This window comes from Jaculus jaculus, chromosome 1 (assembly GCF_020740685.1).
Source record: "Jaculus jaculus isolate mJacJac1 chromosome 1, mJacJac1.mat.Y.cur, whole genome shotgun sequence".
NCBI classification, from domain to species: domain Eukaryota; kingdom Metazoa; phylum Chordata; class Mammalia; order Rodentia; family Dipodidae; genus Jaculus; species Jaculus jaculus.
Genome location: NC_059102.1, coordinates 275,062,895 through 275,077,257, shown reverse-complemented (window position 1 = coordinate 275,077,257; position 14,363 = coordinate 275,062,895). Strand labels below are relative to the sequence as shown.

General features: G+C 46.6%; 1 protein-coding gene across 3 annotated transcripts; it reads right to left on the bottom strand.

Moving 5' to 3' along the window:
* Window positions 1–471: 471 nt before the first annotated feature.
* Dhodh (dihydroorotate dehydrogenase (quinone)) lies at window positions 472–13,203 on the bottom strand. 3 transcript variants are annotated; one of them, XM_004659547.2, is made up of 9 exons: window positions 13,104–13,203; window positions 11,964–12,176; window positions 10,791–10,990; window positions 7,370–7,452; window positions 3,621–3,808; window positions 2,637–2,750; window positions 1,864–2,017; window positions 1,547–1,706; window positions 472–817 (listed from the first exon to the last, which is right to left on the bottom strand). In XM_004659547.2, exons 1-9 carry the CDS (start codon window positions 13,122–13,124, stop codon window positions 763–765), a joined length of 1,188 nt encoding a protein of 395 aa, XP_004659604.2. In that variant the 5' UTR covers window positions 13,125–13,203; the 3' UTR covers window positions 472–762. The 3 variants fall into 3 exon arrangements, with proteins under 3 accessions (XP_004659604.2, XP_044998218.1, XP_044998220.1); XM_045142283.1 differs by having other exon boundaries at window positions 11,964–12,059; window positions 13,104–13,168; XM_045142285.1 differs by having other exon boundaries at window positions 13,007–13,106.
* Between the last annotated feature and the right edge of the window lie 1,160 nt (window positions 13,204–14,363).

The window sequence follows — 14,363 nt, the reverse complement described above, 5'->3', positions numbered from 1 at the left end:
ATATATACAGAAAGGTAGAGAAAGCAACTGTAAAAAATGAGAGAAAATTGAGAAAAAGCAACTGTGAAAAATGCTAACAGAATTGGTGAACCAAAGTGAAGGATATTATGGAAATTCACTATTCTTTTTTGTTGTTGTTTTGAAGGCAGGATCTCACTCAAGCCCAGGCTTGACCTGGAACTCACACTGTAGTCCAAGATGGGCCTTGAACTCATGGCAGTCCTTCTACCTATGAGTCCCAAGTGCTGGGATTAAAGGTGTACGCACCACCATTCCTGTCACTACACTATTCTTGCAACTTGTCTATGTTTGAAATATTTTCAAAATAAACTTGGAAATTTAAAATAATTATCAAGGTTGACTGAAAACAGGTTCCCAGGGACCCCCTGCAGACACCAGGGAGTAGAGACCTAGAAGGACCTGCAGCATCTGGGCAAAGCCCTGGCCTTCCAGAAAAGGATGGGGCTTCAGTCCAGGTCTTAAATGACTTTATTTTCTCTATGACCTTTGCCCCAAATATCCAATGTTCATATGATACTGAAAGATACCAGGATTTGGATCCAGAAAGAATCTTGGTCTGACCAAGTGACTGAAGAAAGCTTCCATCCAGTGATTCCCGTGACGCCATGACTGGTTTGTCCAGTCTGTCCAAGCCATAGCTTAAAGGACATGGTTTGAGACAGACCCTTATTCTCATGATCTGGCCACAAGGCTCTGCTGAGATGGTGAGAAGGTTCCAGGTTGGGCTTCTGCTAGGCACTGTCACCTCCGATGATCTGCTCCAATGGCATCCGTGACTCTGTTAAAACCCTGCTCTCTGGAAAAAGAAAACAGAGCTGTCTGTGCCTGCAGGAAGACTCACCTGATGAGCGCACCATCCCCCCCAGTGCACCCAGCAACCTCTACCGAGCCTTCAAACAGTGCGAAATGTCCTTCAGTCTCCTGAACGCTCAGTCCCCAGCTGTGGCAGTATGGGAGGTGGAGCCTTGCTCATGTGTCACTAGGGGAGGATCTTAAGCTGTATTAGCCCAGCTCCAAGCCCAGTAATGAGACTACTTCCATCCAACTATGTGATAGCTTCCTGCTTTGCCATGCTTTTCCCTGCCATGATGAAACTTCTGGAAACTGTAAGCTGAAATAAACCTTTTCCTCCCTTAAGCTGTCTTAGTTGGGTGTTTTGTTCTGAGAACAACAAGCTAACCACAATATCCAGGGACTTCAGAGAAAGAAGAGAAGTGATTTTACATACTGACAGCTCTCAGACATTGAGCCAACATAGCTTCATTAACTGCTTGGTTCCTCCAGTATTCCTCAGACCCTGATTAAGTGGCAAACCTTGCATTGTAGCCACCAGTGACTCAGATTCAATCCCGAGTTCCCCTAATACCATCTTTTGTCAAAGGAGCAGCAGAGTATTATTCCCTTGTGTTAAGTGTATCTCTCAAGCCCTTTGCATGAACAGCAAACACATGAAGAACATTGCTTTATATCTAATTAGCCTCTCTTAATTGACTTCTCTACCTCAAGGCACACTAGTCCCACTTACTTCAGGAGCGCCTCCAGCTCACGTTTGACCTTGCGCACAACGGGTGGCCCCTGGAAGGTGAGGGCCGTGTACAGTTGCACCAGGGAGGCCCCTGCCTGGATCTTTTCTAGTGCGTCCTGTCCACTGTTGATACCTCCAACCCCGATGATGGGAATCCTGCCTGCAAAGAGCACACAACAGCACCAGAAAAGACAGTGTGAGGATTATGGTCTCTGTCCAGCTCTAGCCCCTGTTCCAGCAGACACAGAAGATGAGGAAGGAGTGAATGCAATTGTATCCCAGATGCCAGGGCCCCACAGCCGCTGAAGAAGCCTTGCCTTGGGTGAGGGCATACATCTCTCTGATGGTCTGAGTTGACAAGTCACGGAGGGGTTTCCCACTTAGCCCTCCTATCTCAGAGCGCCGAGCACCCTGCAGACCAGCAGGGCGACTCACTGTGGTGTTGGTGACAATCAATCCATCAATGCCCAACTGCAGAAGAAGACAGAGAAAGATGCTTAAGCCATGGCTCTGAGGGACACATAAAAGCTCCAGAGGTCTGAGACAGCCACAGGCTAGGGTAGATCCCCAGGCAACATCTTGTCTCAAGCATCAAAATGAGCTTTGACTTGACACAGCAGCTACATCCTATTCCCTAAACAGGATTTAACCCTTAGGACAAGTTGTCTGCTATTGTCTTATTCAAGGCTCCTAAGTAGTGTCGGAACCAGGATTTGAACCCAAGACTACAGGGCTGTCTAAGTTCCACTAATCTCCTCCAGACTCCTGGTGTTCAGACCAGATGGAGAGGGAAACATAGACAGTACTGTAGTCCCATCTGAGACCAGAGAGATGAGCACAGGCCTTAGACTTGCTGGGTGAAGATGAGGAAAGCAGGAACAAGATTCATCAAATATGAATGTTTTCAAACAATCACCTTTTACCACTGGGTGAATTATATGATGTCAGAAAGACCTCCAGTCGGCCTCCTAGTTCACAGAGAAGTCACCAGTCACACCATTCTGACTATCCATGCAGGTTAAACAGGCTTTATGGACTATGAGACGATGAAAGGTGCCACCACCCTACCCTAGACCACTGTGGTTCAAACCTCTCTTGCCACACTGGCAATGTCCTCCTTGTCCTGAGCTGTGAGGTCAGGGGCAATCTTCACCAGCACCGCTGGCTTCTGCTCTCTCTTCAAGGCATCCCTCTCCTGAAGCACCTAGGATAACACATGTGAGAGATAGAGACCCCAGGCCACAGCCCAGCAGTCCAACTGTGACCGCAGATGCAATAAGCATTTTCACACAAGCTTTAAACCAAAGCATGATTGACTTCTCCTAAAGGAATCCAGAATCTGTTATACAAGGGACCCACCATGATGGGTAAAAGTCTCAGTTCTTTTAAACCAAGAGATTCCAACTGGCATATCCCTGACTGGGTAACAGCCTCAGGCATCTGACTTTTGCTCAAAACAAACAAACAAACAAACAAACAAACAAAAAAGGAAGCAGTATCACAAGCACTGTGTGATGAAGTCATTCAATTCATGCACCATGCTACATAAATGATAAATGAGTTATGTCCTGACTGGGGTAGCCCTTATAGTTTAACAGTAGAGACAGATAAATGCACAATCAGCATATGACTAGAATTGTGATAAGGGTGGCTTAGGAGCACAGAATGAGGGCTCCTAACTGGCCCAGGTGTAAAGGCAGCTTCTCCACAGGGGCACTGAAGCTTCACCAAGAAAAATGAATTCCAGGTGAGTCTAGACTAGAGCAAGACCCTATCTCGAAAAACCAAAACAAAAAGAAGGGGCTAGGGAAGTAGCTTAACCATTAAGGCGCTTGCCTGTGAAGCCTAAGGAGTACGGTTTGATTCCCTAGGACTCACATAAGCCAGATGCACAAGGGGGTGCATGCATCTGGAGTTTGTTTGCAGTGGCTAGAGGCCCTGGCATGCCCATTATCTCTATCAATCTGCCTCTCTCTCTCTTTTTCTCAAATAAACAAATAAAAAGTATGAAATGTGAGATGATTTAAAATAAAAAAGAATGAACAGGAATGGGACCAACTGGCTGGTGACCCACCTTGGTCAGCAGGCGGCACAGCTCGGCCTTTCCCTGCAGGTTCCTCAGACCAGCTGTGTTTGGACTGGACACATTCACTACCAGGTAGTCAGCCAAGGGACCCAAGACCCGGACGCCCTCTGTGTAGTCGGCAGCAGCATCCACTGATGTTTTATTCTTGCCCAGGTTTATTCCCAGAGGTAGCCCATCTGTAAATATCACTGGTCAAGAGTGCATTACCACAGTTTCCCGGGCAACATTTTAAGACAAGGTTAGACTGACTCCACTTGACAACAAACCCCAAATCTGAACTCTCCTGAACCTGCTAAAAAAAAGTGGCAAGTTGCTGCCGATTGACCATGAGCCAGCTCAACATCTTTGTACAGTGTGCACAACAAGAATGCTCTATTGCACTCAGACCTTGTACTTTTAAAATGAGGCAGCTAGGAGCATAAGTACTAGTAATGCAGAATTTTTTTAAGAAAGAAGCCAGACATGTCTGTAATCCCAGCCCAAAGGAGGCAGAGGCAGGAAAGTTATTTCAAGGTCATCCTCTTACACAGCAAGTTTGAGTCCAACCTGGGCTACATGAGACCCTGTCTCAAAAAAAAAAAAAAAAGAAATGGCTCAGTGAATAAAGTGCTTGCTGCACAAACATGATGACCTGAATTCAGATCCCCAACACCCATATAAAAAACCAGGCATGGCAATACACACCTGTAATTCTAGCACTGGGGACATGGAGACAGGGAATCTCTGGGGTTCACTGACCAGCTAGTCCAGCTATCAATGAGTTCTGGATTCAGAATGAGACCCTGTCTCAAAACTAAAGTGGAGAACAACTGAGGAAGACACCTAACATTGACCTCTAGCTTACACATGCATGTGCACACATGCGTGCAAGTGACTATGCATATACATATACCAAAAAGGTAGGGCTGGGTATCTCAGTGGTAGAGCACATATCATACACAAGGCCCAAGTTCAATCCCCAACACCAAAGAAAAGTAGCTTCAAAAAGTTAAGGGACTGGCCGGGCATGGTGGCACATGCCTGTAATCCCAGCACTCAGGAGGCAGAGGTAGGAGGATCACCATGAGTTCGAGGCCACCCTAAGACTCCATAGTGAATTCCAGGTCAGCCTGAGCTACAGTGAGACCTTACCTCAAAAAAAAAAAAAAAAAAAAAAAAGTTAAGGGACTGGAGAATGGCTCAGTGGTTAATGGCCCTTGCTTGCAAAGCTTACCATCCCATGGTTGATTACCCAGTATCCATGTATAGCCAGATGCACAAAGTGGCTCATGAATCTGGAATTTGTTTGCAGCAGCAAGAAGCCTGGGGTGCCCATATTCTTCCCCTCTCTCTGTTTCTCTCTCTCCCTCATTTTCATTCCCTCCCTCACCTCACAAGTAAATAAATTATTTTTTAAAGTTAATAAAAGTAAAGCAGACATGCATCAATGGTCATTTCAGAAGGAGCAGTTTGAATCTCACAGGAATGCTCTTAGGTCTTTGGTCAAGAGTGACTACAGCTAGATGACAGTAATTAAAAAAAAAAAAAGTGGACTGGAGAGATGACTTAGTGGTTAAGGCACTTTCCTATAAAGCCTAAGGACCCAGGTGTGATTCACTAGTACCCATCATAAGCCAAATATACATGGCCGGGCATAATCACTCATGCCTACCCCTTTTACTCTCAAAAGTATCTCAACTGGCATGTGAGTAATACAGCTCCTTCACTTTAAAATCCATGTCTTTTCAGAAGCATGCTGTATGTAAAGGAGCTGTCAGAACTTGGCTTTCCTAAGACGCTGTCCTATCAGCAGGGATCACCACACATTGGATGCGTGGGCTGCTTTTCCTCCTGATATCCTGGCAGACACATAGAGCACAAGTCATGTCACAGCACATCAGGTCAGGAGGACCAAGAATAACATCCAACACTGCCAACCACCTTCTCATACCCCAAGCGACATTTCATTAGCTTGGAGGTACAGAAGATTTGGCTAACTAACTTCCCCTGCACTGAGCAAGGGGATTAGAGCCCATCTACATTAAAGCTATATATAAGAAGGTCTGGAAACTCCCCAAGACTAGCACCCAGCAAGCCAAGGTCACTTGTAAGCTTTAATTCTTTTCCACATAGGCTGAAAGTATGCCTTTCATGAGGTAGCTGGGCCTTTCATTTAGTGGCCAAAGTGACAAGAACCTAGGGTCAGGAATGGCTGAATTGGTCTTTCCCCAGGGAGTACCCTGCTTCTGTGAACTCATGGTCCTGGGCATAGTGTAGGCAAGAAACATCTTCAAGGCCTGGCTAGGCAGAGCTCCAGGTCACTTCAACCAATGCGAGGACAGGGCGGGGGTGGATGTCACAAGAAAGGGTGGGCAGCAAAGCTACCCAGCATGCAGATGTTAAGAGGGAAAAAGCAAAGCAAGAGGCAAGAGAGATCACAAACCATGAAGGTCATGCTATGACCTTCAGAGTTCTCCAGATCTGTTGTAAGACAGGGTCTGGTTCTGCCAAAGACAGGGTGTTCTAGACCCTGCCATTTACTGTTCCCACAACCTGAAAATGCCATATATCTCTGCCTTTCTCCCTCATTCCCTCAAATTCAAAATCCATTGGTTTACTTTATTCTTCTTGGTTTTTCAATATAGGGTCTCCGGTCTCACTCTAGCCCAGGCTGACCTGGAATTCACTATGTCATCTCAGGGTGGCCTCAACCTCACTGCAATCCTCCTACTCAGCCTCCCAAGTGCTGGGATTAAAGGTGTGTGCCACCACACCCAGCTTCATTGATTTCTTCATTGTGCTACACTAAAACCTCCTGAGAGAGGTGTCAGAGGGACACAGAAGAAAAACCCTCTCTTCTGGGATGCAGCCCAGCACAACCCCAAGGAGTACCTGAGGAGCCACGGGCAGTGACACCACTCAGGGTGTGGTGGTTTGACTCAGGTGTCCCCCATAAACTTAGGTGTTCTGAATGCTAGGTTCCCAGCTGATGGAGATTTGGGAATCAACACCTCCGGGAGGGAGGGAATTGTTGGGGGTGGGGTTATGGGTGTTATAGTTGGTTTCCCCATGCCAGTGTTTGGCACATTCTCCTGTTGCTATTGTCCACCTTATGTTGGCCAGGGGGTGATGTCCACCCTCTGCTCATGCTGTCATTTTCCCCTGTCATTGTAGAGCTTACCCTTGAGCCTGTAAGCCAAAATAAACCTCTTTTTCCCACAAGCTGCTCTTGGTCAGGTGATTTCTGTCAGCAATGCAAACCTGACCACAACACAGGGCTATGACCACAGAACACACCTCAGAGACAACAAAACAGATAGCAGCAGAAAACAAACATCAGTCTCTCCAAAATGCGTGCTGTTTGTTGCTGAGGTACCCCACAAAATGATCTTCCAAACCCGAACACCATGTATCAGGTTCCCTAGAGTGCAAAAGCCTACTTTCTTTAATTCTCTTCCGGAAGAACTGTATATTATTTACATAGTGGACAAAAGGGCAGCAGGACAGGACATGGAAAGATGACACTTAGGGCCTGCCTAGATCTTAACTACCCAACTCTCCCTCCCCCGCCCAGTTACAATACAAGCCAGGTTCCATGGGAGCCAGAGAAAGCAAGGCTTCACTGAATTATGCCACTGAAACCTTTGAGGCTGTGGAGGAATCAGAGCTGAGTTCTTCTGTGCAGGGTTGGTTCCCATCATGTGCCACATACCTCTTCTCAAAGTGGAAGAAAGACCCTCTCATGCACCTCACCTTACCTGCAGTGAGTTGAGTCTGCTTCTGCTTCCTGGCCCATAACCTCTTTCCCACCGCCAAGAGTCCATGGCTGTTGAATCCATACCTGGAGCACACAAACAAATGGGTGGGGCCATGATTAGGACATGACATTTGGAAAAAGCATGGAAGCCATTTCTATCATATACTTAAGACTTCAAAGAACAAAAAGAGAGCCGGGCGTGGTAGCACACGCCTTTAATACCAGCACTCAGGAGGCAGGCAGAAGTAGGAGGACTGCCGTGAGTTCAAGGCCACCCTAAGACTCCATAGTGAATTCCAGGTTAGCCTGGGCTAGAGAGAGACCCTAGCTCAAATAAAAAAAAGGGGGTGGGGTGGGGCTGGAGAGATGGCTCAGCAGTTAAAGTGCTTCCCTACAAAGTCTAAAAACATGGATTCAATTCCCCAGGACATAAAGCCAAATGCACAAAGTGCTGCATGCATCTGGAGTTCATTTGCAGTGGCTGGAGGCCCTGGTGGCCCTGCTGTGGCCATTCCGTCTGTCTCTCTTCTATCTCTCTCCGCTTTCAAATAATTTTTCTTTTTAATTTTTTAAAGAGAGAAAGGGCTGGGATTATAGTTCAGTGGTAGAGCCTTGCCTAGCATGTCTAAGGCCTTGAGTAAAATCCCTATCCTTGCAGTAAGAGAAAAGAGAAGCTAAGTTGGTGGTACACATGATACCAACACTTAAGTGGCTCAGGCAAGATCATAAGTTCAAGGCTAGCCTCAGCTACACAACAAGACCCTGCCTCAAAAAATAAAATAAATCAATGTCATAGTGTGGATGTAGATTGTCCCCCATACACTCATGTGCTTGAACCCTTGGTCCCCAGTTGATGGTGCTATTTTGGAAGATTGTAGAATCTTTAGAAATAGAGCCTAACTGGAAGAAGTGGGTCACTGGGATACTGGCCTTGAGGATTCAAGTCCAGCCCACTTCCAATTCCAGCCTCAGTTGGTCTTTCCCCCACATCCCTTCCTCTCTGTTTCCTTCACCCTTCTCCTCCTTCCCTCCCTTTCACCTCCATACCTGACTAGCATACTCAGACTCCAAATACACCTTCTAGACCCCATCCTGACACCCAGCTCCCCATCCTTCTTGCAGCTTCTTCCTAGCCCCCATCAAAAGTTCCCTCTGCTCCTTAACAGCCCAGCTACAAGGGTTCTTCATCTGTTGGCACTCATCCAGCACTCCATGCCTATCTTCTCTCAGGTAAGGATTTATGTTAATGCATAAGTTCTCACACTAGGTTATGATCTTCTTGAGGGCAAGAGACATATCTCACTTCTCCATCACCCTACCCAGTGATGCACACAAAGACAAGAACTGTACATCTCCTTTCCATCTCTGTGTCCCCACGTCACCACTAGAAGATGACCTAGTGGCTGTCCCCTTCCCTCTTTCTCCTGGTTTGTGGAATTACCTCCCAGATTCAGAGTAAAAATGCTAATGACTCAAAGCCTCCCCAGCCTAATGATATCCGAAGTATCAACATGGTACTGATGGTAGTCCTTGAGACAAGGGCAACGTAGACTAGCACTCTCCTGATCTACCATTTCCCTTTCTGCTTGCGGATGTTTGTGTGCGGGTAGAACATTTTTGGCTAGAGTGCCATCTTACAAACAGAAGGGGAAACCCCAAGAAGTGGGACAGTCTTGACATTTCCCTGGAACTATCCACTACACCTGTTATAAGAAGAACATAAGAAATGCCTGTTGGGTATGCCACTGTGCTTGGAAATACTGTAGCACATGGATTTGCTGACATAATAAACAGCCATCTATTTCTTCAATATACATGAACTGAGCAGCCACCATGTACCACAGAGAGTGAACAGGCCAATGACAAAAGTGCCCCGGAGCACAGGCTCCTGTCCCATGTCACTGGGTGAAGTACCACCCCTCAGGGATCCACAGCTACCCAAGACAGCTGAATCCAAAACACATGTAGCCTGCCTGACCAGTCCTGAAGATATTGATCCCTGCCTGCAATGTAACAGAGATGACTTGATCTCTGGTTCCAGAAAGGTTCCCTGAACCAAGCATGCTAAAGCAGGACTCAGAGCTGCACACCTGTCAAAATCTCCACAAGGAAGCTTGTTTCCCTTCTGAGTTTGCTGTAGTACAAATTTGCAGGGAGGGCAAAGAGTAGGGCTTTACAGTCTGGAAGGAGTTCTCCTAAAAGTAGCTGTATGTATTGAATACTATAAATTCTTCTATTCACTGAAGGCAAGGGCTGCTTGTCCAATACCAGAGCTGCTGACCACATGTGGCCCTTGAACTGTGTGGCTGCTCCATAATGAGGCACACTAACTTTGGAAGACTTGGGGCAAAGAAAAGAAGGTAGGGAGCAAGTCAATAATTTTCACATCGATTGCATGCTTAAATGATTTTAGAATGTACTGTGTTTATAACTAAACCATAATAATTACATCAACAATTTCACTTTTTTTCCCCCGTTTTACTGTTTTAAGTTACATGTGAGACTCACGTTATATTGCTACTGGCCAACACTGAACAAGATGGTTGGATACAATATGGAAAAGCACAAAACATAAAGTCCAACAAACCTATGCCTTCCCAAGTTCTCCTGGTATTGCCTCTGTTCACATAGCTAAGTTAGCTCTCAGAGCTGCTTTCCAAGGTTCATTCGGATCTATGGCCAGCACACAGCAGATACCCAACAGAATATTCTAAGCCACAGAAAAATGTTCATATATTGGGCTGGAGAGATGGATCAGTGGCTAAGATGCTTATCTGAAATGCCTAGAGACCCTGGTGTGCCCATTCATCCTCTCCCTCCCTCTCTCTCCTTATAAATAAATAAAAATAAAAAATAAAATGTCAGGCTGGAGACATGGCTTAGTGGTTAAGGATCATGCCTGCAACGCTTAAGGACCCAGGTTTGATTCTCCAGGTCCCACATAAGCCAGATGTACATGGTAGCACATGTGTCTGGAGTTCGTTTACAGTGGCCAAAGGCTCTGGCACACCCATTCACCCTCTCTCTCCCTCTGTGTCTCTAATAAAAATAAATAAAAGTAAGGGCTGGAGAGGTGGCTTAGTGGTTAAGTGCTTGCCTATGAAGCCTAAGGACCCTGGTTTGAGGCTAGATTCCCCAGGACCCACGTTAGCCAGATGCACAACGGGCATATGTGTCTGTCTGGAGTTCGTTTACAGTGGCTGGAGGCCCTGGCGCGCCCATCCTCTCTCTCTCTCTCTTTCTCTGTCTGTCTGTCTCTCTCCAATAAATAAATAAACAAAAACCAATTTAAAAATAAATAAATACATAAAAATTAAAATGTCTAAATAGCGTATGAGGGGAAAAAAGAAACCCAGGATACAGTTTCTACCTCTGAGATCCCATGAGAGCAGGTGTCCCTGTCGTACTGGACCACAACCTACCTGTTAATGATAGCTTGGTCCTCAGGGAGGCGGAAGACTCTGGGCCTGGGGTTTCCTTCCTGAGGCTGAGGAGTCACACTTCCTACCTCAACAAAACCAAAGCCCAGCTTGTAAAGTCCATCCACAGCTTCCCCATGCTTGTCAAAGCCTGCAGCAATCCCTACTGGGTTTCGGAACTTATGGCCCAGTACTCTCACTTCCTGGGAAGAGGGAGACAAAATTAGAAGTACATAAGGCTGCACCAGGGTCTCTCACAGTGTGGTCCCCAGCATCCTACATCAGAATTCTCTTGGGGAAGCTTGCTAAACATCAAAGGCCACAAAATTCACATCTCTAGGAAGGATGCATAGGGAATAGGCTCTGAGGAATCGATCTGCAGCAGCACTCAGCAGGTGATTCTGTTGGAGTCTGATATCAGAAGGCCTCAACATCAAGGATGGGCAGAAAGCAGTGTTCCCAACAGGGCTTGAACTGCAGACAAGCACTGTATCCTCACAGAGTAGTTGTGAGGATTAACGACTAGCATCTAACACAAAGTCCTATGTACGTTACATAATTATAGTGTATTTTACATATGAAAATGTTTGCATCTGAATACTAGGAGGGGAAAATGATGACATGAAAATAGAAACTAGTTGGGAAAAACGGATTCAGGGGAGGGAGGATTTGGGAAGGGGAAAAGGGAAAATGGTAAGATGAGATTGTGATCACAGTATATTGTCTGTCTATACACACACACACACACACACACACACACAGCCTGTCATCAAAAAGTTTTAAAAACATTTAAAAAAAATATTTTTAAAGATGTTTGTTCAAAATAAGCCCTATATTCCAACTGCTAATTTGAGAGTCTAGTTTTCTTTCTTTGTTTTAGGGTCTCACTCTAGCCCAAGCTGATTCATTTTGTAGCCCCAGGCTGGCCTGGAACTCATGGCAAACCTAGGCCTCCTTGAGTTCTGGGATTAAAGGGAAGAGCCACCATGCCCAGCTAACATAGCCTCCCTTATCAGTTTCCTTTTTTGGGGGGCTCTGGTTTTCAGAATGCCTGGTCCCAACTGACAAGTATTATATATAATTACATATATTAAGTATTTTTATATATAATTATATATAAATAAATAAATATATTATATATATTTATATCTAATTCTAAAGCACAGAAGCACCTACCAGCATGTCAGAGTCTTGGAAGGTAACTCGAGGAAGGAGACCCAGAGAAGTGAAGCGAACAGCCAGCCTGTGGGCTGACTCGGGGTCCAGCAGCCCCTGCAGAGCCGGCATCAGGTATTCAGCATAGAAATGCTCGTCCCCCGTGACAGTCAAGTAGGAAGTGAAGAGAAATCCCCCACCCCCCAAGACGATGACAGCATCCAGGGCCCGCTTCTGGAAAAAAGAAATCAAGGGGCCTTCACCAGATCAGGCTGCAGCACCTTCCCTGAGCCTTCACACCTATGCAGGGCACCACATCACATAATCATCCTGCCCTCTTCTGCGGCCTAGTCCCCTTCATTTCCAGTTAGTTCACAAACCAGGCATCTTTCCAGGCTCTGGCCTTCAAGAAAGTAACCGGGAGTTTACAAGATGGTCAGTGCTGCCCCCTAGGGGCAAGGTGGGACATTTTTACTATTACAGTGAGAAAGCTAAGACTGTAGAGTCGGTCACTTCATTCTTCTTTGCTTGAGGCTATCAAACGAACTGACTGCCCCAGGTCCTGCATGACTTTTGAATGTGCTACCAATCATAATAAAAAAAATTATCTGAGCCAAGAGGCAAACTATATTTCACAGCATAAACACAAACTATCTCCTACACGAGTTTCATCATATACATGGTGATTTTTCCAGCAATACAGGTAGCTTGTAAGTTGAGGGGTAACTGTACTATTAGACAAAACATCATCAAGCATTAGTCACCATTTCAGAAAACCCCATCAGGTATTTATTATCTGTCCTCCAGAATATTGTTGCTGGACCGGAGGCGCTTCTACAAATACTTGAGCACCAGACTTCACGGTTGCAACTGAAAACTCGACACAAAGCCCTCCTAACAAAACTTTATCTGGAAGGGCGGGGACCATGTTTTATGCTAATTTGATCCGGTCGGATCGTGTCCAGAATGCTAGGTTGGTCATATGTTCACTAAGGCCACGGGTTAAAGTCCCACGAACATCAGGTCAGTGTCTGCCCGGACATGCTAGTGCCAATTCTACACACCGAAGCAAGGACACGTGTAAGCGCAGGCGCCTTCCATTCTCCCCAGAGCCCGCCCGGGGTCAACCTGCGCGCCACGAGCCTCCCCGGCCAGACTCACTCTGAGCTGCCTCCACGCCATGCTCCTTCTGCCACTGGGCCCGCCCGCCTTGGTCTCCACTCCATTGGAGGACGCGGCACCATGTCCACCCCTGACCACACCGACCTGCCAATCATCGTGCAGGGGGGCGGAGCGGGCGCCTCCGTGGCGGGGGGGAAGGTTCCGCTCGGTCCCGAGGTTCTGATTGGACGGCTGCGCGCGTGCGTGCTCTCGACGGCCACGCCTCTTCCGCTCGCTCCTTAGCGACATCCGGTCGCTGCGCTTTGCAGAGGTGCTGGTTGGCCTGATGGGTTTCTTCTTGCTCGGCGCGCACCTTATCTGCGTGTTGCACCGTCGCATCCTCGCTTCTGTGCGTCGGTGTGCGGCCGGGGTTCCAGGCGAAGGCTTCCGGAAGCCTCTGGAGCGGGGAGTAGACTCCCCCGAAATCTGTAGGCGGAGCTTCCGCTCCCAGCACCTGGCAGTTGCTGCACCACCTTGCAGTTCCCACGCCCTTAGAAACAAAACGAAGGATGCTGCAGCCAGGGCCCAGGGGGTTGTCTTTATACCAGCGCTACAGTGCGACTTATGTGGATCCCTTCCAGGAAAACAGACAAAACTGTATTGTACAGGGCATACAGTATAGTGTATGACATGCACATGTATGTAATACACCGCATTTTTGTGTGTCTATTTACTGTGTTGACAAATGATTTTTTTTTCTTTAGGAATTTGCTGTATAGCCCAGACTTGTCTCAAATTCACAGACTCTCTTCAGTCCCCGAGTGCTGAGATTACTAAGTGTATGCTACCACACCAGTCATCTCTGCGTAATAGCTAATCATTTTCAGATTTTAAAATATTCTCTTGTGTGAGTCATATACTCTGTGCCTAATGGATGAGGTAGCTTTGAAATTATAATGCAACAGATGGGGAGAGTTTTTTCTTAGTGTATATAGTGGTTGTACAAAATAATGGATTAAGCCGGGTGTGGTGGCACGGGCCTGTAATCTCAGAACTTGGGAGGCAGAGGTAGAAGGATTGCCCGGAGTTCGAGGCCACCCTGACTCTACATAGTGAATTCCAGGTCAGCCTGGGCTAGAGTGAGACCCTACTTCGAAAAACCTAAATAAATAAATTAAATAATGGGCTTCATTATGACATTTTTGTACCTGTATATGGTGCACTTTGATCTTCAACACCCCCATTACCCTCTCCTGCCTCTTATGCTCCCTCTTGTGGAGCAGTACCCTACCCTGCTTTCAAATCTTATTTTTTTTTTAA